At 34.9% G+C, this 27671-nt stretch overlaps 1 protein-coding gene across 2 annotated transcripts; it reads left to right on the forward strand.

Moving 5' to 3' along the window:
• Positions 1-131: 131 nt before the first annotated feature.
• Positions 132-23443, forward strand: LOC149776038 (uncharacterized). Of its 2 annotated transcripts, XM_089942050.1 has the most exons (4): positions 132-204; positions 1248-1497; positions 14163-14815; positions 21719-23443. In XM_089942050.1, the coding sequence occupies exons 2-4, from the start codon at positions 1256-1258 to the stop codon at positions 21907-21909; spliced, it is 1086 nt and encodes a 361-aa protein (XP_089798176.1). In that variant the 5' UTR covers positions 132-204; positions 1248-1255; the 3' UTR covers positions 21910-23443. The 2 variants fall into 2 exon arrangements, with proteins under 2 accessions (XP_089798176.1, XP_089798177.1); XM_089942051.1 differs by lacking the exon at positions 132-204 and having other exon boundaries at positions 949-1497.
• The last annotated feature ends 4228 nt before the right edge of the window (positions 23444-27671 follow it).

Raw genomic sequence — 27671 nt, forward strand, 5'->3', positions numbered from 1 at the left:
ATTTCCATCATGATCCATAAATAATTTATAAACTATATTAAAACAACCCTATTTATATATTTTTAATTTAATTTAAAATATAAAATAAAAATGTTGTACAGTACTCGTAAGGAACGGTCCTTATAACAGTGTAGAAAATCACCCTTTATCATCGAGCACGTGTAAACCTTCTGCGTACGTCTATTTTTAGGCAAGTCTCATAACGTGAGTAACTTTGTATTTGTAAAACGTTATTCGTGTGCCCCCGCTACTTGAAGGGATGATATCACGATCTGATCCCGACCGAACGTCCTTCTGTATCAGTTTTGTGTTGGGAAAGGCAGGGTCTACATGGTCATCATGGTTTACAAGGATGAGTTACCGTAATCGTACCCAACATTAAATCGTTCAATGTAGTGTTATCAAATGTCAATTTCTTAAAGGTTCACATAGATGTACCGTATGAGTTCAGTTAAGTCCAAAGATGTTCTAGCCTATGATTCAAATGGACTGAGAGAATGGAAATACTGAATGATATAAATAATCTATGCATCTTCAAATAACTTCGGACTTGTGAAACCTTTTTTAAAATGAACCCCTTGTTGTCAAAAACCTTGGGACTAATGAACCATTGAACTTCTAGAGCTTTCAGTTATTCTCTTTTAAGTTATAAACCCTTGGATGAATGACTACCATCAGACTATTGATAGATCTATTCTTGGAACTTGTGAATCTGTGGATCATTAGAACTTTGGGATAATATGTTTGGAAAATATAATTCTTGTACAAAATTAGTTCAGATTTGTGAACCTTGGGACCATATAAATCCTTCACAGCTTCGAACAGTCTTAAAGTCATTGTTACACGGCTGCCCTGTACCTCAACTGAGAAAGACAGTACAGGTGCCATGATCAATCTGAAAAGACTATTGACATGTCCAATGTGTATGTAAAGTAGCAAAACAGAAATTCCAAATTCATTCGCACTTGATTCCTCTTTATTTGCACCACAACCCCTTTCTTGTCACTCTTAACAAAACACAGCTAAGTTCACAATTCAGTTCACTCGCAAACTTCAGAATTCTTTTGGCTCATATGAAGTAACTGATTCAGGAATGAAGATTATGCATGTAAACACACCCACATACACACACACAAACACACACACACACACAACGTTTTGGAAATGGCAGTAGCATAAATACTTCCATTATTCATAGCTTCCTTTATTTAAATGCCACTAAATTACACAAGCATTAACTCTTACAGGAACAAATATGTCTCTATCAGATCAACTGAAAGCAGTCAGACTGAGAAAGGTGACAGATCCAATCAAAGACTTCTCAAGTCCAAAGACAGCAGGGTTTTTGAAAGAGGAAGAAATAAAAGCTTATGAAAAGAGTGTTCTGGAGGTGAACACTGAAAACTGGCTTGATGTTCTGCGAGATGAAACCTTTGAAACTGTTCTCTGTCCTTTTGAACTGCATGAAGCTCATGTCTTCTTGGACATTTATCAGAGGTATTTTTTTCAATCTGTAAATGAAATAACAGTATTTAGAACTTGTACAAAACAAAGCAGACACTGTTTTGACTGTGACACAATTAAAAAATGTAATTGTAAAGGCCTGTACTTTTTATTCTGCAGGTAGGCATAAAAAAAAAATTATGGCCATTGTAAAGCACAATGCTCCAAAAGCTGTCCTGTCGATGTTTCAGGATATATTTGCTAGAGTGTAGTCCACACAGATAGGTACAATGACATGTAGTCATTGTCAATATTGGATGTGGATGATACACACAGTAAATAGGTAATGGTGTACAGTCATTGTGAATACTGGATGTGGATGATACACACGGTAAATAGGTAATGGTGTACAGTCATTGTGAATACTGGATGTGGATGATACACACAGTAAATAGGTAATGGTGTACATTCATAGTCAATATTGGATGTGGATGATACACACATTAAATAGGTAATGGTGAACAGTCATGGATGATACACATATTAAATAGGTAATGCTGAACAGTCATTGTGAATATTGGATGTGGAATATACACACATTAAATAGGTAATGGTGAACAGTCATTGTGAATACTGGATGTGGATGATACACACGGTAAATAGGTAATGGTGTACAGTCATTGTGAATACTGGATGTGGATGATACACACAGTAAATAGGTAATGGTGTACATTCATAGTCAATATTGGATGTGGATGATACACACATTAAATAGGTAATGGTGAACAGTCATGGATGATACACACATTAAATAGGTAATGGTGAACAGTCATTGTGAATACTGGATGTGGATGATACACACATTAAATAGGTAATGGTGAACAGTCATTGTGAATACTGGATGTGGATGATACACACATTAAATAGGTAATGGTGAACAGTCATTGTGAATACTGGATGTGGATGATACACACAGTAAATAGGTAATGGTGTACATTCATAGTCAATATTGGATGTGGATGATACACACAGTAAATATAGGCAATGGTGTAAGTCATTGAGAATACTTAATGTGGATGATACACACATTAAATAGGTAATGGTGTACATTCATTGTGAATACTGGATATGGATACAAACAGTAAATAGGGGCCCCAAGTGGCCGAGTGGTCTAAAGCACTCACTGTTCTGGATCACTGCCATCTCAACTCTGTCTGCATGGGTTCGAGTCCAAGATTCGGCTAGGGTGGGTAGGTGGGAAAGCCTGCCAGTAGCTTCTCGTGGATCGGTGGTTCTTCCCTGGGTTTTCCAGGGTTCTTCCTCCACCAGTTATACTGGCCGCCATGTATAGCCTATCTTGTGCTGAAAAATGGCATTAAACCCTAGAACAACAACAACAACAACAAACAGTAAATAGGTACAACAGTTTATAGCCATTATGAATAATGTACAGATACAAACAGTAAATAGGGATATTGGTGTACAGTCATTGTGAATGCTGGATATAGATGAGAAAATTTATCCAAATAAAATATTAGATTAATATGCCATAGTTATGGTCATTATCAGGAAAGATAGTATTAGTCACACACTGTGTACTCCTCATGATACAAAATACTCATTACTCATGATACAAAATATTCATTACTCCTCATGATACAAAATACTCATTACTCCTCATAATAAAAAATAATCATTACTCATGATACAAAATACTCATTACTCATGATACAAAATATTCATTACTCCTCATAATACAAAATACTCATTACTCCTCATAATACAAAATAATCATTACTCATGATTCAAAATACTCATTACTCATGATACAAAATATTCATTACTCCTTATGTTACAAAATACTCATTACTCCTCATGATAAAATATACTAATTACTTTTCATGAAACAAAATACTCATTACTCCTCATAATACAAAATACTCATTACTCATCATGGTACAAAATACTCATTACTCCTCATAATACAAAATACTTATTACTCCTCATAATACAAAATACTCATTACTCCTCATGATACAAAATACTCATTACTCCTTATAATACAAAATAATCACAGCTACAGTGGAAAAAATAATATCAATCTGGTATTTTTTATCTTCACTGCTGACAAAACAATCTTTTGCTGTTAGTAAATGAAGAAGAGAAAAACTGGAAATTATATACAGTGTCAGTGTAGATAGAGGCAAAGTAATTTTCTGATGTCAAATTAAAGTGCTAGGTGAAATGCAAACTTGGGGCAGCATTATGGGTATTTAGTTGACATTCAGGACAAGAATGAAATGTGTAATTTTGCAATTCTCTTATACAATAAAGTTTGATGCATTATGTTCATGATGTTAGATATTCTATATATCAAAACAGTTGCTGCTCAAATATCACAATTTTTTTTATACAGAATATTTCACAAAATAGGGGATACATTTCAAGATATTGATTTTGCAGGCAGTCTTTTTCTGCAATGATACTGCATGCCAGAGTTTTCTTTATTTATTAGACTCTTCAGTTCTATTACTGAAGCTCTTGAGAATGCTCTGCTGCACTCAATTCAAGCATCTGTATGATAATAAAGTTATTACATGTGAATCCCATGCATTTGATGTTATAATAAACTGTTGACAGATAGCTAGATGTACATGTGAATCCCATGCATTTGATGTTATAATAAACTGTTGACAGATAGCTAGATGTACATGTGAATCCCATGCATTTGATGTTATAATAAACTGTTGACAGATAGCTAGATGTACATGTGAATCCCATGCATTTAATTTTATAATAAACAGTTGACAGATAGCTAGATGTACATGTGAAGACATGTACAGCCCCACAGTTTAGGCATGTTTCTTTGAACATGTTTTCCATCAAATACATCCCCTGATTACATTAGCATCAGTATGTCAGCCATGCAACCTCACAAATTCAATGAGTAGTTTTTCATATATTTTGAAAACAGAGGACCTCATTTTTCTGATTGGGTAAGTCACACACTGTATTTGTACCTTACATTGAGGTTGATTGGATAAGTCACACACTGTATTTGTACCTTATATTGAGGTTGATTGGGTAAGTCACACACTGTATTTGTACCTTATATTGAGGTTGATTGGGTAAGTCACACACTGTATTTGTACCTTACATCAGTTTAATTATTATTGTTATTATGGATGCTTTTGTTATAGATGTATGTTGAATTTGTTTGCTATCCCATTTTTTAAAATTTATCTCTTTTCAGAACATGATTATTACCAAAAGTTCCAAATGCAAGAAGGTTAAGTGTAGCGGTGACAATCATGTCACTTACCATGCTTGTATGAATTATAAATTAATGGCACTTTGTAGTCTTTCTAACTCCTATGGGTGAAGGATGGAAAGACAAAATCAAAATCATCAGAGTGCGACCCATCAAGCCTCCGCCTAATAATTGTCATCTGTGTAGTGGATAACATTCTATTGGGGTACCACATCTGTGTAGTGGGTAACATTCCATTGGGGTACCACATCTGTGTAGTGGGTAACATTCCATTGGGGTACCACATCTGTACAGTGGGTAACATTCCATTGGGGTACCACATCTGTGTCGTGGGTAACATTCCATTGGGGTACCACATCTGTGTAGTGGATAACATTCCATTGGGGTACCACATCTGTGTAGTGGATAACATTCCATTGGGGTACCACATCTGTGTAGTGGATAACATTCCATTGGGGTACCACATCTGTGTAGTGGGTACCACATCTGTGTAGTGGATAACATTCCATTGGGGTACCACATCTGTGTAGTGGATAACATTCCATCGGGGTACCACATCTGTGTAGTGGATAACATTCCATTGGGGTACCACATCTGTGTAGTGGGTAACATTCCATTGGGGTACCACATCTGTGTAGTGGATAACATTCCAATGGTGTATCACCCTCCTAGCAAGCAGGCATCAGCTGCCCTGGTAACAAGAAGCAGACATCTTGGTGATGCTGGATACTTTCATGCTACACATTCCAATACTTTCCTGGAGTAACAAATGAGGAGGTTAATTAAAGAGAACAGCTGCTTTTGATTGGGGAACTTTTTCACCCTGCTTTTGTATGGGTCCTCTTCATGCTTCTTTAAATGTGCTTGTGGAGTGTCCTCTCAATATTTGGCATCTCAATGGACATAAGTATCCACACACAAACAAATGTCTCATCATGGCCTTCAGGCATCTCAGTGGACATAAGTATCCGCACACAAACACATGTCTCGGCATGACCTTCAGGCATTTAAGACAGGATGAATTGTGTACGAAACTGATATCGGTAAATTTTTCATAACTGCCATCATTACCTTATGCTGCAGCCCCAGTTATGGACCCTTCATTCTTGCCCTCTGGTGGACCATACATACCAGGTGATTGAAGAGCAGCCCTTTTGATGAACCATGTCACATGCTAGCTATCAATCCTGTTGTATATGGAACTATACAACCAACCACTCAGCCAGCCTTCCTTACAGCCAGCCTTCTGGAATTCCAACCCATTTGAACATATATCATCAGTTGCCTGACCTCCAGCACAGCTGGAAGGCTGGACATCATTGGTATATCTATTGGAGAAATACTAGTCAGATCATAGGGATGATAATGCTGCAGCTTCCATGCCACTTGGCTTGTTGAAGATGGAGTTTTACTGGACTAGGACAACCTCCACAGAGAAAACCTTGATCTGCTACCTACTACTGATCTTACCATAGAGATGACAAAATTCAGTTTTATAGCTACAATGAATTTTTTTATCATATCTTTACACCATTTGAATGTCCACCACCTCCACCTAGAAGTCAGAACTGTAAAGTTAAGGCACATGTCTTGAGGATAAGAAATAACATCCCTCCTGTCTCCTTCTTCCAGTCGACAAAAGTTTGTGAGATTTCCATTAGTCTCAGCAATTGCAATGGTGGGGCATTTTCTGTCTGCAGTAGACTGGTTCTGACTGGTTTCTGCAAACAGGTGAGCAAATCATGTAAAAATATGTGGGGTTTTCCATATTTAAAAAACAATTGTCTTAAATTTAAAAAGTAGTGGTTTTCGACTATAAATATGTACAGAAGACATCTTTAAAATGGTATTTTTGTTCCACCACTGGTAGAATCACATATATGTTTAGTATACATCTAAACCATCCACACATCTAGCCTACAGAATTTTGATACAAACCTCCAACCAGGATGGGAGAATTAATGACAAATTGAATTCCCAAAATGCCCTTATTTTTTACTGTTTGTCAGGAATGTTCCCAAAACCGGAAAAGATAAAAACTTACCGCATAACTACACCAACTACATTATTGATCTGTTTATGATCAGGCCAATGCCCACATGTAACTAACATCACTGACATATTTTGTGATGAATAAAATATGCCACTAAGGAACTCCAAACCAGTTATGTTTTCAAGTCATTTCCCAGCAAATTCACCAAAAATGCAGCATTGGGATAAAGTTTATTTGCCTTGTATGACTGGAAACTTTTGTGGAAAATGTGAATTTTAGCAGGCTTAGAAAATCAAGTTTTACTTACTGAATCATCTGCTGTTCAAGTGCAGTTAAATAAGAAATCATTTCGTCCTTCAGTTACCATGTGCATTGGGTATAAAAGATGAAATTCAGTCGTCTCAGGAAATAAAACTCAACCTGAATTTTTGTTAGCGGCTCAAGTGAAATTAAATATGATATCTCTTGATCTGTATGAAACAATGTGCATGAAAATGCTTGAATAGCAGTGAAGATTCTTTGGGTTTTTTTTAACAAGTCTATCATATCGGAAACTTTCTGATCTTAGAATCCTGTTTTAATATCATGAATCTTAAGGCTAATGCTAAATGTCCAAAGCAAGAAGTCAAAGATTATCACTGAGCACCAAGGTGTCATCAGCTAATAAGATATTTTCATTGACCACCAAGGTGTCCTCATCTAATAAGATATTTTCACTGAGTACTAAGGTGTATTCATCTAATAAGATATTTTCACTGAGCACTATGGTGTCCTCATCTAATAAGATATTTTCACTGAGCACTAAGGTGTCCTCATCAAATAAGATATTTTCATTGACCACTAAGGTGTATTCATCTAATAAGATATTTTCACTGAGCACTAAGGTGGCCTCATCTAATAAGATATTTTCATTGACCACTAAGGTGTCCTGATTTAATAAGATGGTTTCAATGAGCACTAATGTGTCCTCATCTAATAAGATATTTTCATTGACCACTAAGGTGTATTCACCTAATACGATATTTCCACTGAGCACCAATGTGTCCTCATCTAATAAGATATTTTCATTGACCACTAAGGTGTATTTATCTAATAAGATAGTTTCACTGAGCACTAAGGTGTCCTCATCTAATAAGATATTTTCACTGAGCACCAATGTGTCCTCATTTAATAAGTTATTTTCACTGAGCACTAAGGTGTCCTCATCTAATAAGATACTTTCATTCAGCAATAAGGTGTCCTCATCTAATAAGATATTTTCACTGACCACTAAGGTGTCCTCAGCTAATAAGATATTTTCATTGACCACTAAGGTGTATTCACCTAATAAGATATTTTCACTGAGCACTAAGGTGTCCGCATCAAATAAGATATTTTCATTGACCACTTAGGTGTATTCATCTAATAAGATATTTTCAGTGAGCACTAAGGTGTCCTCATCTAATAAGACATTTTCATTGGCCACTAAAGTGAATTCATCAAATAAGATATTTTCACTGAGCACTAAGGTGGCCTCATCAAATAAGATATTTTCACTGAGCACCAAGGTGTCCTCATCTAATAAGATACTTTCATTCAGCAATAAGGTGTCCTCATCAAATAATTATATTTTCACTGAGTACTAAGTCATCATCTTCTAGTAAGATATGTTCATTACAAAACCAATTTTTGGGACTTTATCAATATTCCAAAGAAAGGTAAAGCAGTCAAGTCATTTTGGTTTGTCTTTGGTATTGTCTCATTAGCTCACTTGGCCAATAAGGTATATTGAACTTACAGTATGTTCATGCAGATATATGTAACAGTAAAGGTATCATTTACATCTTCAAATCTTTAGATCATTAATTCCTTTGTCCCCATTTTTTCACATTTTGGAAATTGTTGTTGGAACAATACTTTCTGATACATTTTGTTGTGGGAAAAGTCATAATATTACAATGACATCAAAATTTCCAACCATGTATTGTGGATTTTAATGCCAAAAATTTTCATGCTCAACCAATCAAAACCTGTGTGATATTTTCTGATGGTGAAACTGATTAAATTTGCTTATCCAATTTAAGTATTTTGGATGTTGCACCATATTATTCATGTCCTAGGTACACGTATAAATTCAGAGTTATGTATGTAATCAAATTTCTTGCATAATAATGGCTAACCAGTTTATCCATTTTTTGTCCCCAACATAGTTTGAATGCGTACAGGGTCCTGTCATTATCGACAATTATGACATGAGTGCTACAGGTATGTGGAGACCTTCAGTTTACCTCTGCATCTGATAAATGCATGGATGGTACAATGTTATGGATCTCATTTATCTGGCCATCATCATTTATTCATTTATCTCATTTGATTTTTTTAAATTCTTCACTGATGAGATCCAAGAGTATTATTGTTTTACATCATTATATACCCATTTTATGTTTTCTTTACAGCTTACCCCATTCTTGCACAATCTTACTAATGTAATTTAGTGTATTGTTGAATCACGTACAAAACCGTCCACTTTTGCAAGACTGTATTGAATCACATGCAAAACAGTACACTTTTGTAAGACTGTATTGAATCACATACAGAATGGTACACTTTTGCAAGACTGTATTAAATCATATACAAAATGGTACACTTTTGCAAGACTGTATTGAATCACATACAAAATGGTATACATTTGCAAAACTGTATTAAATCATATACAAAATGGTACACTTTTGCAAGACTGTATTGAATCACATACAAAATGGTATACATTTGCAAGACTATTAAATCATATACAAAACGGTACACTTTTGCAAGACTGTATTGAATCACATACAAAATGCTACACATTTCCAAGACTGTATTAAATCATATACAAAATGGTACACTTTTGCAAGACTGTATTGAATCACATACGAAATGGTATACATTTGCAAGACTGTATTAAATCATATAAAAAACGGTACAATTTTGCAAGACTGTATTGAATCACATACAAAATGGTACACATTTGCAAGACTGTATTAAATCATATACAAAATGGTACACTTTTGCAAGACTGTATTGAATCACATACAAAATGGTATACATTTGCAAGACTGTATTAAATCAGATACAAAACGGTACACTTTTGCAAGACTGTATTGAATCAGATACAAAATGGTACACATTTGCAAGACTGTATTAAATCATATACAAAACAGTACAATTTTGCAAGACTGTATTGAATTACATACAAAATGGTACACATTTGCAAGACTGTATTGAATCACATACAAAACGGTACACTTTTTGCAAGACTGTATTGAATCACATACAAAACAGTGCACTTTTGCAAGACTGTATTGAATCACATACAGAACAGTACACTTTTGCAAGACTGTATTGAATCACATACAAAATGGTACACATTTGCAAGACTGTATTGAATCACATACAAAATGGTACACATTTGCAAGACTGTATTGAATCACATACAAAACGGTACACTTTTGCAAGACTGTGTAATGAATCACATACAAAATAGTAAATTTTTGCAAGACTGTATTGAATCACACACAAAACAGTAAATTTTTGCAAGACTGAATTGAATTACATACAAAACAGTACACTTTTGCAAGACTGTATTGAATCACATACAGAACAGTACACTTTTGCAAGACTGTATTGAATTACATACAAAACGGTACACTTTTGCAAGACTGTATTGAATCACATACAAAACAGTAAATTTTTGCAAGACTGTATTGAATCACACACAAAACAGTAAATTTTTGCAAGACTGAATTGAATTACATACAAAACAGTACACTTTTGCAAGACTGTATTGAATCACATACAGAACAGTACACTTTTGCAAGACTGTATTGAATTACATACAAAACGGTACACTTTTGCAAGACTGTATTGAATCACATACAAAACGGTACACTTTTGCAAGACTGTGTAATGAATCACATACAAAATAGTACACTTTTGCAAGACTGTTGAATCACATACAAAACGGTACACTTTTGCAAGACTGTATTGAATCACATACAAAACGGTACACTTTTGCAAGATTGTATTGAATCACATAAAGAATGGTACACTTTTGCAAGACTATTGAATCACATACAAAACGGTACACTTTTGAAAGACTGTATTGAATCAATTCATGATTAGCAGCTAAATAATCATCCAGAGTTGGTAGAGGAGAGCATGTGGTTTTCAGTAGTGATTTGGTTTGGTGGATTGTGAAGCTTTGATTGTTGGATTATGAAGGTTTGAGGTTTGATTGGTGGTTTGATGAATTGTGAAGATTTGATTGGTGGTTTTGGTGAATTGCGAAGGTTTGATTGGTTGGTGGATCATGAAATTTTGCTTGGTGGATTGATAATGGATTATGAAGGTTTGATTGCAGGTTTTGGTGAATTGTGAAGGTTTGATTGGTGGTTTTGGTGAATTGTGAAGGTTTGATTGGTGGTTTGGGTGAATTGTTAAGGTTTGATTGGTTGGTGGATTGTGAAATTTGATTGGTGGAATGGTGTATTGTGAAGTTTTGATTAAGAACATATTAGGATACGTGGAGCAATGACAATTTTAAAATAAAGAAGTTAATAAGACATTGATTGCATAACACTCCCAAAAGCCACATTTTAATAACAGATGACCATACAGTCAGACATGATTGCATAACACTCCCAAAAGCCACATTTTAATAACAGATGACCATACAGTCAGACATGATTGCATAACACTCCCAAAAGCCACATTTTAATAACAGATGACCATACAGTCAGACATGATTTTTCTTTGTTTTAAAGTGGAATTTCACTTTTTTCCTGACTTGAAAAACCAGATCATCGATATAATCCATTTGTTTATTTATATCATCTCCTTTCTGTTTTTTTAAAAAGTGGTATATCCAGTCCCATTCTAAACTGATCCTTGTAAAGTATTCATTCTGTATGTTATTTATAAAGATTATTCTGATTGGTCATAAGTTTCTACCCATCAAATGAATCTTTGTATAATGGAAACTGATGGAAATGGAAAGAAAGAAGCTAACATGCAAAACATGGTGTCTCACGTTTTTGAGAGAGACCAGGGCATACAATATTTGGATAAAGGTTTGAAAAATGTGTGGGAATGGCTTAAGCGAAAAGTCGTTGGTTTGTTCATATGAAGTCTGAATGCCACAGGACATGCATTTTATGATCTTTGCAAAATAATATTTTAATTACATTAATTGCGGTTGAAGAGTTTGCAGCAGAAACTCCAAAAGAAGCTGCATACAGAGAAATTGAATATCAGAAGCATAAATACAGCCAATTCAAGGAGGTGCTAGAAGCGAACAAAACCCTTGTTAAAAAGGAAAACAAAAGATTCAACACTGAGCCAAAAAGAGTCTGTGGTGACAAAATGGAAATCAAATACAATCTTTGCCATGGCTGCAAAAAGAACAAGACTTGCATTTGAATATGAATGGGTTGTGTCCAGTGGGCGAAAAGTCAAGTCAGTTTATGTGATTGTTTGTGTATAGTTGATGTATCTGGGTGTTAGTTATTTTACAGATTTGTTTTTGAAAAGAGAAAAGTGTAGTATAATATTTGCTGTACAAATTGACAAATTATTGTGACTGAATTTATTTACCAGTACTGTGTGCACACTGACAAGCACATGTAATAACCTAGCACTAATATTATTGGAAAACAAGTTGATGTGACAGTTAATGAACATTATGAAATTCTTCAAGTATTGTTGAAAGTTTTGTTACTTTTTTCATATGAATTTTGTTGTTAATGAAGCAACAACATTGCATTATATTAAGATCCATCAGGAGCAGTTTTGTATGAGTGTGCAGTGCATTTTGGGCTGAGGGCCTTTGGCACCGTGGACCCATAGATCAGTGGCACTGTCCCTTGAGACCATGGACCCATAGATCAGTGACACTGCCCCTTGAGACCATGTTGACTGAGGATTCCCATATACCCCTGTATATTCTTTTCATTTTTTTTATGGAGGACCAAAATCATGTCTAATACAATGGACCGTCACTTTAATGACAGATGCCCATACAATGGTCCCTCACTGTAATGACAGATGACCATATAATGGCCCCTCACTCTAAAGACATGACCATACAAAGGTCCCACACTATAAGAACATATCACAATAGAGTGGGCCCTTTCTGTAATGACAGATGACCATACAGTGGTCCCTCACTGTAATGACAGATGACCATATAATGGCCCCTCACTGTAATGACAGATGATCATATAATGGCCCCTCACTGTAATGACAGATGATCATATAATGGCCCCTCACTCTAAAGACATGACCATACAATGGTCCCACGCTATAAGAACATATCACAATAGAGTGGGCCCTTTCTGTAATGACAGATGACCATACAGTGGTCCCTCACTATCAGGCACCTCAGTATAACACAATCCTATTCATAAGAGGGAGCCACAGTAACTCAGTTTGTAGGGCATCAGACTTATAATTAAGGGGTCATGGCTTCCGTATCTGCCCAGGCAAGCCCTGTTTGGCTGCTTGGTGTGTTCTTGGGAAAGATGCTTAGTTTCTATTTCCTTGGCGTAATATAGCATATTGTAATCATATTATTGGCATAATATTGCATATTGTAATCATATTATTGGCATAATATAGCATATTGTAGTAATCATATTATTGGCATAATATAGCATATTGTAATCATATTATTGGTGTAATATAGCATATTGTAATCATATTGGCATAATATAGCATATTGTAATCATATTGGCATAATATAGCATATTGTAATCATATTATTGGTGTAATGTAGCATATTGTAATCATATTGGCATAATATAGCATATTGTAATCATATTGGCATAATATAGCATATTGTAATCATATTATTGGTGTAATGTAGCATATTGTAATCATATTGGCATAATATAGCATATTGTAATCATATTATTGGCATAATATAGCATATTGTAATCATATTATTGGCATAATATAGCATATTGTAATCATATTGGCATAATATAGCATATTGTAATCATATTATTGGTGTAATGTAGCATATTGTAATCATATTATTGGCATAATATAGCATATTGTAATCATATTATTGGCATAATATAGCATATTGTATTCATATTATACTATATTGAAACTGCTGATAAAACCAAAGAAAAATATTCAAAAACTTTATAAGGTAAGTATGGAGCCCAACACATATTTAATTTTAATACAGTGAATTGCAGATATACTGAAATCTAAGGGATTTTATAAATTATATTGTTATATCCAAATTTTGTTATAACCCAGGTTAAATATCATATAAAATGCCAGGACATTACAGTGTGGTTACCCCAGTATAAGGTGACCTTACCTATATCACTGTGTACTTGTATGGCTCCCATGGATGGTGTTATTATGAGAAAATGCAGAATTTACCTGCAATTATTCAGTTATCTTGAATTTCATTGCCTTTCTCAGATTGTACCTGAACAAGGACAGCACTGAAGTGATGACTACAGATTGGAGAGACCATGTTACTGATGATGAAAAGAGTTGTCTGGCAACACTTTCAAAACGATTGCAGGCATTCATTGACAAATTAATACAAAATGACAGCTACGCCTTTGTTAAAACTTCTTCCCGAAGTGCAAAAGATGCTCCATTAGTTAAAAGTAAATTTAAATCGCTTTATAGCGAAAGGCTAATGACATATTCAGAAGAAAAAAGACAGGATGAAAATATTCAAATATGGTGTCTTCTGGAAGCTGCCTTTCAGGCTTTGAAAGTGAAAACAGCAGATGAAGTTATTGACATGTTTCTGCGGAGTGAAAGGATCTATCAAGATTTACTGCTTGCAGCTGTCAATCAGAAAGAGAAGTATCATGAACACTTTGTCATCAGAAAATTTGTAGACATCGATGTGGATATGGAGTTTCGTGGATTTGTTTTTGCTTACGAGTTGGTTGCACTCTCGCAATATAATTACCTTATCTGTTCTGAGAGATTGGTGAAGGGCAAGACAAAAGTTGCAGACTCAGTTAAAGCCTACTATGACCACGCTGTAAAAGAGAAACTGAAGAATGCAAAATTTCCAAACAACTTCATAGTGGACTTCGCCATTTGTGATGATGGTAATACTTTAAAATAATATACAGGTTTACATGAAACATGTACAATGGACCTTAAGTCCTTATTTCAAATGAAATTTATTTACATAGAGCATGTACAATGGACCTTAAGTCCTTATTTCAAATGAAATTTATTTACATAGATCATGTACAATGGACCTTACTCATTGTTATTTCAAATGAAATTGATCAATGAAATGATTTCTATCTTTTGGAAAGAAAAATGTTGATTTCACTTAATGAGTTTTGTAATGAGCACAGACATAAGATTCTGTACGCAAAGGTATTATGTAACAAACACTGATTTTATTCAGTAAACCCACATTAGCTCATGAAATGACTTTTTTTATAGTGAAATGACTTTAATAGTATAGTGAAATCACTTTAATAGTATGGTGAAATGACTTTAATAGTATGGTGAAATGACTTTAATTGTATAGTCAAATGACTTTAATAGTATAGTCAAATGACTTTAATAGTATAGTGAAATGACTTTAATAGTATAGTGAAATGACGTTTATAGTATAGTGAAATGACTTTAATAGTATGGTAAAATGACTTTAATAGTATGATGAAATGACTTTAATAGTATAGTGAAATGACTTTAATAGTATAGTGAAATGATTTTTATAGTATAGTGAAATGACTTTAATAGTATAGTGAAATGACCTTGGGATACAATCTTTGCTTTATAGACTTATGATGTAGAGAAAACAGCAGGAATACCAAATAGAACATGGTGATATGTTATTTTTCAGAGATAAAGGGTTACATTTAAATGGGGCAGGATACTCCATACACCATTTAAAATAAGAACATTTTTTAAAAAAGTTATTGTTGAGGATTTTGACTAAAAATATTTTCTCATTTAGGGTAATATAACTTAGAAGTTAAAAAATATGCCAAGATTATGTTTTAATTCATACATTTCTTGTCATTCTTTACAGTACTTATTATCATTTTGTGGGTGGGGGTAGTTGTTGGTTTTCGGTGGGTGGGGGTAGTTGTTGGTTTTCGGTGGGTGGTTTCTATCTATCTGCATATAATCCCTACACTGTAGGACACACGGTACTAATTCAACTCCAGTAGTAAACATGGAAACACCTTTGTTAAACACAACTATGACAGGTAACACCTACACCAAACATTGTGAAAATCATACTTTGTTAAACACAACTATGACAGGTAACACCTACACCAACCATTGTGAAAATCATACTTTGTTAAACACAACTATGACAGGTAACACCTACACCAACCATTGTGAAAATCATACTTTGTTAAACACAACTATGACAGGTAACACCTACACCAATCATTGTGTAAATCATACTTTGTTAAACACAACTATGACAGGTAACACCTACACCAACCATTGTGAAAATCATACTGTGTTAAACACAACTATGACAGGTAACACCTCCACCAATCATTGTGTAAATCATACTTTGTTAAACACAACTATGACAGGTAACACCTACACCAACCATTGTGAAAATCATACTTTGTTAAACACAACTATGCTTACATCATGCATTAAGTTAGGGATATTCAGAAGATTTATTTCTATGTAATTTCACTATTAAGCTGAAATGCTTATTTTTTAGACATGTATACTCACAAAGTGGAGTCCTACTGCAACTGAAATAGACTCAGATCTGCCATTGCATAATGTGTGGACAGAACAGGGTCTGTGTTATTTGTTCTACTGATTACTCCTAACAAACTGCATAGACCCAGATCTACTGGCACATTACACAATTGGCAGATCTGTCTCTGCAGTTGGACTGTTTGTTGTTCGTTCGTCGAGTCAACAAGGACCACTCTAGTAATCAAAGGGTTGGAGAGGCAGGTTCTGTTCTGTGTGTGCGCAGGTGGCTGATGAGACCAGTCCTTGCATTGAATGTTCATTTGCATAAGGGACATTGGATGAGTGGGACATCTCCAGGAGGGTTGATGGCATGAACTTTTCTGGCTTGCCTCTTCAGCTCTGCAACTGCTGTCCTGATAGATTGTACAACTTGGAGCCTTTGTTCACGGAGGTATGCCAAATGACTTGATCGCTTGCTGTTGGCTCCAGTGAATCAGGGCTTATGTTGAATGCTTTCAATGCAACTTTCATATTGTCTTTGAAGCATTTCTTCTGACCTCCATGGGATCACTTCTTTTCTGTAGCTTGCCATAAAAGAATCTGTTAGGTAGCCAGTGGTCTGGCATGCATACTACATGTCCCATCTTAGGCTGCCAGTGGTCTGGCATGCATACTACATGTCCCATCTTAGGCAGCCAGTGGTCTGGCATGCATACAACATGTCCCATCTTAGGCAGCCAGTGGTCTGGCATGCATACTACATGTCCCACCCAGCATAGCTTGGACTGCATCAGGAAGGTGTGGATGCTAGGTAGACCTGCTTGGGCGAGTACCTCAGTGTCTGTAACCTTGTCCTGCCACTTGATGTTGAGGATTTTCCTGAGACCTGTGGTGTGAAAGTGGTTCAGCTTCCTGGTGTGGCATTGATACAATGTCCACATTTCGCATGCATACAGTAGTGAGGGGAGTACAACTGCCCTGTAGACCTTTAATTTGGTCTGCGGTTGGACTAAACATATAATCAAGTACATATGACACCACACCATAACCTTGGGCAAAATTCTGTTTTAGCATTAGCAAAATTAGTTTAAGTGTAAATTACATTAGCACAAAGAAATAAACAACTGCAGTTGGACTCGGCCTATATTTGAATACTCATTGTGCCACACCATAACACCATAACCTTTCGCAAAGTTCTGTTTTAGATTTAGCTCAATGAAATAAAAAAACTGAAATTAGGCAAAAGCATCTCAGCTTAAGCAAATATGCAAATTAGCATAAGTAAAAAATGTTTTAAGGATGTTTTAATGATGGCAACAATGCAGTTTATAGTAACATAAGTACAAAATGTTTTAATGATGGCAACAATGCAGTTTATAGTAACATAAGTACAAAATGTTTTAATGATGGCAGCAATACAGTTTATAGTAACATAAGTACAAAATGTTTTAATGATGGCAACAATACAGTTTATAGTAACATAAGTACAAAATGTTTTAATGATGGCAACAATACAGTTTATAGTAACATAAGTACAAAATGTTTTAATGATGGCAACAATACAGTTTATAGTAACATAAGTACAAAATGTTTTAATGATGGCAACAATGCAATTTATAGTAGCATAAGCATAATTCCATGTTGCTTAAGTTTAGTCAGAATTAAAATTGTGCAAAGTTGGGACAAACAAAAGCACGATAGTTTATCAGGTACTCACGATGAGAAATTAATTGTTCATGATGCCTCTTTAATATACAGTAGAGATATGGGGATAATTTGCTAAGTGGCCATGAAAGCCATCATTTAGTATTATTATATTTGTTTTAATGCCATGTTCAATGCATTATGGGCCCCTTTAATATACAGGAGAGATGTGTGGATAATTTGCTAAGTGGCCATGTAAGCCATCATTTAGTGTTATTATATTTGTTTTAATGCCATGTTCAATGCATTATGGGCCCCTTTAATATACAGTAGAGATACGGGGATAATTTGCTAAGTGGTCATGTAAGCCATCATTTAGTATTATTATATTTGTTTTAATGCCATGTTCAATGCATTATGGGCCCCTTTAATATACAGTAGAGATACGGGGATAATTTGCTAAGTGGCCATGTAAGCCATCATTTAGTATTATTATATTCATTTTAATGCCATGTTCAATACATTTTGTGCCCCTTTAATATACAGTAGAGATACGGGGATAATTTGCTAAGTGGCCATGTAAGCCATCATTTAGTATTATTATATTTGTTTTAATGCCATGTTCAATACATTTTGTGCCCCTTTAATATACAGTAGAGATACGGGGATAATTTGCTAAGTGGCCATGTAAGCCATCATTTAGTATTATTATATTTGTTTTAATGCCATGTTCAATACATTTTGTGCCCCTTTAATATACAGTAGAGATACGGGGATAATTTGCTAAGTGGCCATGTAAGCCATCATTTAGTATTATTATATTTGTTTTAATGCCATGTTCAATACATTTTGTGCCCCTTTAATATACAGTAGAGATACGGGGATAATTTGCTAAGTGGCCATGTAAGCCATCATTTAGTATTATTATATTTGTTTTAATGCCATGTTCAATACATTAAGGGCCCCTTTAATATACAGTAGAGATGTGTGGATAATTTGCTAAGTGGCCATGTAAGCCATCATTTAGTATTATTATATTTGTTTTAATGCCATGTTCAATGCATTATGGGCCCCTTTAATATACAGTAGAGATACGGGGATAATTTGCTAAGTGGCCATGTAAGCCATCATTTAGTATTATTATATTTGTTTTAATGCCATGTTCAATACATTTTGTGCCCCTTTAATATACAGTAGAGATACGGGGATAATTTGCTAAGTGGCCATGTAAGCCATCATTTAGTATTATTATATTTGTTTTAATGCCATGTTCAATACATTAAGGGCCCCTTTAATATACAGTAGAGATGTGTGGATAATTTGCTAAGTGGCCATGTAAGCCATCATTTAGTATTATTATATTTGTTTTAATGCCATGTTCAATGCATTATGGGCCCCTTTAATATACAGTAGAGATACGGGGATAATTTGCTAAGTGGCCATGTAAGCCATCATTTAGTATTATTATATTTGTTTTAATGCCATGTTCAATGCATTATGGGCCCCTTTAATATACAGTAGAGATACGGGGATAATTTGCTAAGTGGCCATGTAAGCCATCATTTAGTATTATTATATTTGTTTTAATGCCATGTTCAATGCATTATGGGCCCCTTTAATATACAGTAGAGATACGGGGATAATTTGCTAAGTGGCCATGTAAGCCATCATTTAGTATTATTATATTTGTTTTAATGCCATGTTCAATGCATTATGGGCCCCTTTAATATACAGTAGAGATGTGTGGATAATTTGCTAAGTGGCCATGTAAGCCATCATTTAGTATTATTATATTTGTTTTAATGCCATGTTCAATGCATTATGGGCCCCTTTAATATACAGTAGAGATACTGGGATAATTTTGCTAAGTGGCCATGTAAGCCATCATTTAGTATTATTATATTTGTTTTAATGCCATGTTCAATACATTTTGTGCCCCTTTAATATACAGTAGAGATACGGGGATAATTTGCTAAGTGGCCATGTAAGCCATCATTTAGTATTATTATATTTGTTTTAATGCCATGTTCAATGCATTATGGGCCCCTTTAATATACAGTAGAGATACGGGGATAATTTGCTAAGTGGCCATGTAAGCCATCATTTAGTATTATTATATTTGTTTTAATGCCATGTTCAATGCATTATGGGCCCCTTTAATATACAGTAGAGATACGGGGATAATTTGCTAAGTGGCCATGTAAGCCATCATTTAGTATTATTATATTTGTTTTAATGCCATGTTCAATGCATTATGGGCCCCTTTAATATACAGTAGAGATACGGGGATAATTTGCTAAGTGGCCATGTAAGCCATCATTTAGTATTATTATATTTGTTTTAATGCCATGTTCAATGCATTATGGGCCCCTTTAATATACAGTAGAGACACGGGGATAATTTGCTAAGTGGCCATGTAAGCCATCATTTAGTATTATTATATTTGTTTTAATGCCATGTTCAATGCATTATGGGCCCCTTTAATATACAGTAGAGATACGGGGATAATTTGCTAAGTGGCCATGTAAGCCATCATTTAGTATTATTATATTTGTTTTAATGCCATGTTCAATGCATTATGGGCCCCTTTAATATACAGTAGAGATACGGGGATAATTTGCTAAGTGGCCATGTAAGCCATCATTTAGTATTATTATATTTGTTTTAATGCCATGTTCAATGCATTATGGGCCCCTTTAATATACAGTAGAGATACGGGGATAATTTGCTAAGTGGCCATGTAAGCCATCATTTAGTATTATTATATTTGTTTTAATGCCATGTTCAATGCATTATGGGCCCCTTTAATATACAGTAGAGATACGGGGATAATTTGCTAAGTGGCCATGTAAGCCATCATTTAGTATTATTATATTTGTTTTAATGCCACGTTCAATACATTATGGGCCTTTATCATGCAAAGAAAATGGGAACTAAGTTCCCTTCCCAAGGGTACACCAGAGGTCAGGACCGGCCTGGACTGGCCTGGACAGGTATGGAACCTGCAACCTTGGATTAAGAGTCCAATGCTCAACCAACTGAGATACCATGGCCTCCAAAAACCTTTATTCAAATATAAAACAGCAACTAGTGGGGTGGAAAAATAATATTCATTGTAGAGAAAATTACAGTGTACTAACATTTTTTGTAACACTGAATTAATTTACCATTTCTTCTGAAGGAAGTGTTGGTTATCACACACATTTCAAGGAAAAGGGGAGATAATATTATCCTGCCCATGCTTGCATTGTAACTGATCCTGTATTGTTAAAGATGGAGACTTCACACTTTGGGATATTACTGGGGGTAGTTCACAGGTGTGTGCAACTTTTTTGGAGTTTGGGTCCATTCTTTTATTGTGGAGTTTTGAGAATGGGGATGCTGCATTTATGTTAAAGGGTGTGGGTGCTACAGACTTCAAGTTTCAACTTGCTATGCGATAATTTAGTGACATAATTTGTGATTTTTGTTCATTGTAAAATTTCTGAACAAAATTTATCATCACTGTAATTATTTGCTTTTGTGCTTTTGAAATCAACTGTGGTAATACTGTGGAAGCATTTTTTTCACACCAAATTTAATTTTAAATTTATAAAGAGAATACTGTACATATATATTGTTTAAGGTTTCCATGATCTTTCTTTTCACAAGTAAAATCTGTTCACTTGCAGGCAAGAAGATTTGGGTGATTGAAATCAACCCATTTCTTGAGACAACAGATGGCGCTCTCTTTAGCTGGCAACATGAGCGCCACCTTCTTGAAGGAGCTGAAGGCTTCCAATTCAGAATCACAGAGCGTTCACGTCCAGGGGCGAAAACCATGCTTCCTCAAAGTGTCAAGGCCCTTCTCATTGCAGTATAATGGACTGTGATAAATTCCATTAATTTGAGCTTTTTTCCTCAAATGAGAAATATGCACAGATAAAGTACAAAAAATTTCCAGAAAAAATTTGACTTTACAAGAAAGACCTCTTTCATCACTCATCTATATAAAATGATTAGTGCTTTATTGACACCACAATATAGAGGACATGGGAGTCTTTTCTGAACTTGTTTTTTTTAATCTCACTAAAATGTTAAAGTTCTATAAGAAAGGAAAACTGTCTACAAAGGACAAAATTGTATACATCTCTTGTGAGATGCTCATTGATAGGTTTTACCATAAGTTTTGGGAGATTGCTAAAATTGTTTCTTACCTCAGTCTGCATGGATTCAATATCGGCTCAACAATCATGGGTATGTGAAAAAGTTTGTCAGTAGCTTCCAGGGTTTTCCAGGAGTTCTTCCTCAATTGAACATACTTGATGCTATATATAGCCTATCAAGTGCTAAACAGTGGCATTAAACAAAACTAAAATATCCCAAATCCTTCTCAAAGGACAAATTGCAGAGTACACTAAACACCACTGACTGGTTCAAGCATATTTTTTTAAAAGTACATCTAATGAACAAGTAAACACTCAGATCCTGCCCTCGAACAAACTAAATCATAGATCATCTTAGAAATTTAAAGAATGCATGAAAGAAATGTAAAGTCTAGGAAAATTAGGACATTTCTAAAATGTCATCAAGGATTCGATATACTGATTCCAAATATTGTATAAGTCAGCCAGTTATGAACATTTGGCAATATATGCGGAATGAAAACTCTGTAAACAAGTTTCAGAACATGAAGTCGCTTATAGTAGATGAGATGGTGTTGAGATACGTGTAGTAAAAATAACAGCAGTGAGGTGGTGTTGAATTGATCTTGTATGGTACATGCATATCTAACTCATGCATATCTCCTGAAGGCTGATCCTTGACCAGAGTGTATACCCTGCTGTTGTCCACAGACAACTGAAGGCTGATCCTTGACCAGAGTATATACCCTGCTATTGTCCACAGACAACTGAAGACTGATCCTTGACCATAGTGTATACAGTGCTATTGTCCACAGACAACTGAAGGTTAATCCTTGACCAGAGTGTATACCCTGCTATTGTCCACAGACAACTGAAGGCTGCTATTGTCCACAGACAACTGAAGGCTGATCCTTGACCAGAGTGTATACCCTGCTATTGTCCATGGACAACTGAAGGCTGATCCTTGACCAGAGTGTATACCCTGCTATTGTCCACAGACAACTGAAGGCTGATCCTTGACCAGAGTGCATACCCTGCTATTGTGCATAGACAACCGAAGGCTGATCCTTGACCAGAGTTTATACCCTGAGTTTATACCCTGCCATTGTCCACGAACAACTGAAGGCTGATCCTTGACCAGAATGTATACACTGCTATTGTCCACAGACAACTGAAGGCTGATCCTTGACCAGAGTGTATACCCTGCTATTGTCCACAGACAACCGAAGGCTGATCCTTGACCAGAGTGTATACCCTGCTGTTGTCCACAGACAACTGAAGGCTGATCCTTGACCAGAGTATATACCCTGCTATTGTCCACAGACAACTGAAGGCTGATCCTTGACCATAGTGTATACAGTGCTATTGTCCACAGACAACTGAAGGTTAATCCTTGACCAGAGTGTATACCCTGCTATTGTCCACAGACAACTGAAGGCTGCTATTGTCCACAGACAACTGAAGGCTGATCCTTGACCAGAGTGTATACCCTGCTATTGTCCATGGACAACTGAAGGCTGATCCTTGACCAGAGTGTATACCCTGCTATTGTCCACAGACAACTGAAGGCTGATCCTTGACCAGAGTGCATACCCTGCTATTGTGCATAGACAACCGAAGGCTGATCCTTGACCAGAGTTTATACCCTGAGTTTATACCCTGCCATTGTCCACGAACAACTGAAGGCTGATCCTTGACCAGAATGTATACACTGCTATTGTCCACAGACAACTGAAGGCTGATCCTTGACCAGAGTGTATACCCTGCTATTGTCCACAGACAACCGAAGGCTGATCCTTGACCAGAGTGTATACCCTGCTATTGTCCACAGACAAGGGAACACATTCTTGTCATCTTTATTGATGTCCACCCTACGAGACAAGATCTGTTAACTCATTTAATAAATTTCATGATGATATACACCCAAAGAAAATCATGGACTTTTTGAGCAAAGGCAAATTATACAGCAACTCTTAACCCTATATTTTTAATGATTTTATTTTTCTACTGTATCTTTTATTTTCAATACCTTTTTTAAAATATAGCATTTTTACATTTATCTTTTATATTGTAGTACTACAATTTTACATTTATTTGGAAGGGTTTATCTTCCTAAAGATTTTCTTCTTCGCAATTCATTATCTTTAAAATTTGAAAACTTAACTTTTTATTGGCACATTGTTGTGCTGATGTGATATACATACATACATACATACATACATACATACATGTGCATACATACATACATGTACATTCATACATACATACATACATACATACATTTTTCATGCAGAAAAAGTATAATAGTCATAGTGTGCGGATCTCAGCAGTTTTTACATTATCTCCCATGGTCTCAGTCCCTGGAGCTCATTCTGTATCTCCCAGGGACTCATTCTCTGGAAAATAAGGATAATTTCTGGGTCCACTGATATTTTATTCATGTCCAATAAGTGTATTTACAGTTATATATGTAGACATTTCAATTGTCTCCCTGTTGTTATCAAGGGGTTCTGTCCCTGTGGATGATAATGTTCCTGTAGGTATGGATAGGTATGACCAGTGTTAGCTGTATATTTGAGATTGTTATGTCTGAAAAATCCTGTCTGTGTTTGTCAGTTCCACATGCAAAATTTCACTAAGTTTATTGTTGCAGTATTGCACTTTTTGGACCTTATAACCTTTTCACACACACACACACACCCAGCGCAAAGGTGGAGAGCTGGAAGCAGAATGTGTCATGTCACTTTACAGCATGGGGAACTACCATACTAGATTTTATGAATGTCTGTCTAAAATTGCATTGGGAGATTGCATTTTGGATGGACAGACTGACAGAAGTAATCACAAAATTTCCAATGCTCTTACAAAAACATGGGGATAAACAAATGGAAATTGAGAGAAATATGATGAAGACTTATCTGTTATAGGCATTCACTGATGTACTGGAAATTTTATAAGCATTATCTGCTGAAGGCATTCATTGATGTACTGGAAATTAAAATGTTAATTAAGAAAAAAGAAAATACAGTGAGTGTCTAAGTGGAACAGAAAAGCTCAACCACCAACCCCACTGCCAAAAATTAAATAGTACCTTTTGGCAGATGGATTTGCTATGAGTATGTTAATTGTTGTATAAAAGTTGTAATATAAAAATACTAAATAAAATAGAATCATTAAGAATATACTGTAGCTTACACAAAACTGCTGACTTTAGAGCACCTGTTGATAAGCATAGGAAGTGTCAACACAGAAACCTACAATTTACTTGTAACTCTGTTGATATAATAGGCAAGTAAACTTTGAGTGTAATGCCAAGACCAGGCATAAGAGGGATCCAGTAAGCACTAAACACAGTTATTTAACAAATAAGACAATATTTATTGGACTAGTGAAATTACATAAAATTCAAATAGAAAAGATCTGCTCTCCTGAAAATCATTCAGTTTTGAAAAGGAATACTTGTACTTAACATTAACATGCCTAATAAATAACTAAAAAACAATTATTTTTAAATCCAAAATTGCTCCAAAACTTTAGTTTGGCCTGAGTATGTCATAGCATCCCATCTAGCCACCACATTGGCATATGCAATACATGTAAAGCCTGTGATTAAAGGATAATCCCATCTAGCCACCACATTGGCATATGCAATACATGTAAAGCCTGTGATTAAAGGATAATCCCATCTAGCCACCACATTGGCATATGCAATACATGTAAAACCTGTGATTAAAGGATAATCCCATCTAGCCACCACATTGGCATATGCAATACATGTAAAGCCTGTGATTAAAGGATAATCCCATCTAGCCACCACATTGGCATATGCAACACATGTAAAGCCTGTGATTAAAGGATAATCCCATCTAGCCACCACATTGGCATATGCAATACATGTAAAGCCTGTGATTAAAGGATAATCCCATCTAGCCACCACATTGGCATATGCAACACATGTAAAGCCTGTGATTAAAGGATAATCCCATCTAGCTACCACATTGGCATATGCAATACATGTAAAGCCTGTGATTAAAGGATAATCCCATCTAGCCACCACATTGGCATATGCAATACATGTAAAGCCTGTGATTGAAGGATAATCCCATCTAGCCACCACATTGGCATATGCAACACATGTAAAGCCTGTGATTAAAGGATAATCCCATCTAGCCACCACATTGGCATATGCAACACATGTAAAGCCTGTGATTAAAGGATCATAATTATAATTATATTTATAGCAAATTAATTGGTGAGAAATACTTTGTAAAAAAAATTAATAAATTTTGTTATTATTTTGCCATGAAAAATATGCTGTCAGTATCATTACATTCATGCCAGGATTGTTCAGGAATTTATGTACCTTCCTTACTGACAGAAACTATCAAAGTACTGCTTCAGTGAAAAAGTACCATGGTACACACCAATATGAACATTATTGCATTATTGCTATATACTGGTAATACCATACACCTCATATATATATATATATATATATATATATATATATATATATATATATATATATATATATATATATATATATATATATATATATATATATATATATATATATATATATATATATATATATATTGTATATTGATGTTATTATTTTTAAGATGCATTACTTTTTAATGTACAACAGTTTTTGATTTTGTAACATTAATTGTATATATATACATACACACACACACACACACACTGGCCAACATATAGTATACATACATGAACATATTTTTATTAATTTGTAACAAATTACACATCTATTAGGACTTTAAGTTATCAGTCCCAATCTGTTAGTATGCACTTATTAAACTCATTGACAAATGGGTGAGTGATAGTGATATGGACATAAATGAAATGTTTGGGTTGATAATCCTGGATTATATAACATGCTTTTGTACTAATTTACCATAATGTCTACTGTAACCTCAATAATATAAGTGCACTAAAAAATTTTCATTTTTAAATGCCTTGCTTCTATTCATATTAAATTTGGTCTTTGCAGATGACGCTACTCTGTACAAGTTTGATTCCAATGTTAACAGTTTAAGCAAAGTTCTGAATGAAGATTTACTTTATTTGAATATTGGTGTTCAGTTAATAATATTGGTATTCAGTTAATAACATTGGTGTTCAGTTCATAACATTGGTATTCAGTTAATAACATTGGTGTTCAGTTAATAATATTGGTATTCAGTTAATAACATTGGTGTTCAGTTAATAATATTGGTATTCAGTTAATAACATTGGTATTCAGTTCATAACATTGGTATTCAGTTAATAACATTGGTGTTCAGTTAATAATATTGGTATTCAGTTAATAACATTGGTGTTCAGTTAATAATATTGGTATTCAGTTAATAACATTGGTGTTCAGTTCATAACATTGGTGTTCAGTTATTAAGATGACTGTCAACCCTAAAACTACTAGACTGTGTTGCTTACTTTAGTCCAGGATTAGTTGATTGTCAGAAAGTGATTAAAACTGTTCTTT

Source organism: Sinohyriopsis cumingii, chromosome 18 (genome assembly GCF_028554795.1).
Source record: "Sinohyriopsis cumingii isolate HCF-2022 chromosome 18, ASM2855479v2, whole genome shotgun sequence".
Classification (NCBI taxonomy): Eukaryota; Metazoa; Mollusca; class Bivalvia; order Unionida; family Unionidae; genus Sinohyriopsis; species Sinohyriopsis cumingii.

Bases quoted from the DNA above. Each gene is read 5' to 3' on its own strand.
- LOC149776038 (XM_089942050.1), top strand. From the start codon at position 1,256: ATGTCTCTATCAGATCAACTGAAAGCAGTCAGACTGAGAAAGGTGACA. The intron at 1,498-14,162 runs GTATTTTTTTCA...TGCCTTTCTCAG, and splicing joins TTCTTGGACATTTATCAGAG to ATTGTACCTGAACAAGGACA. The intron at 14,816-21,718 runs GTAATACTTTAA...GTTCACTTGCAG, and splicing joins CTTCGCCATTTGTGATGATG to GCAAGAAGATTTGGGTGATT.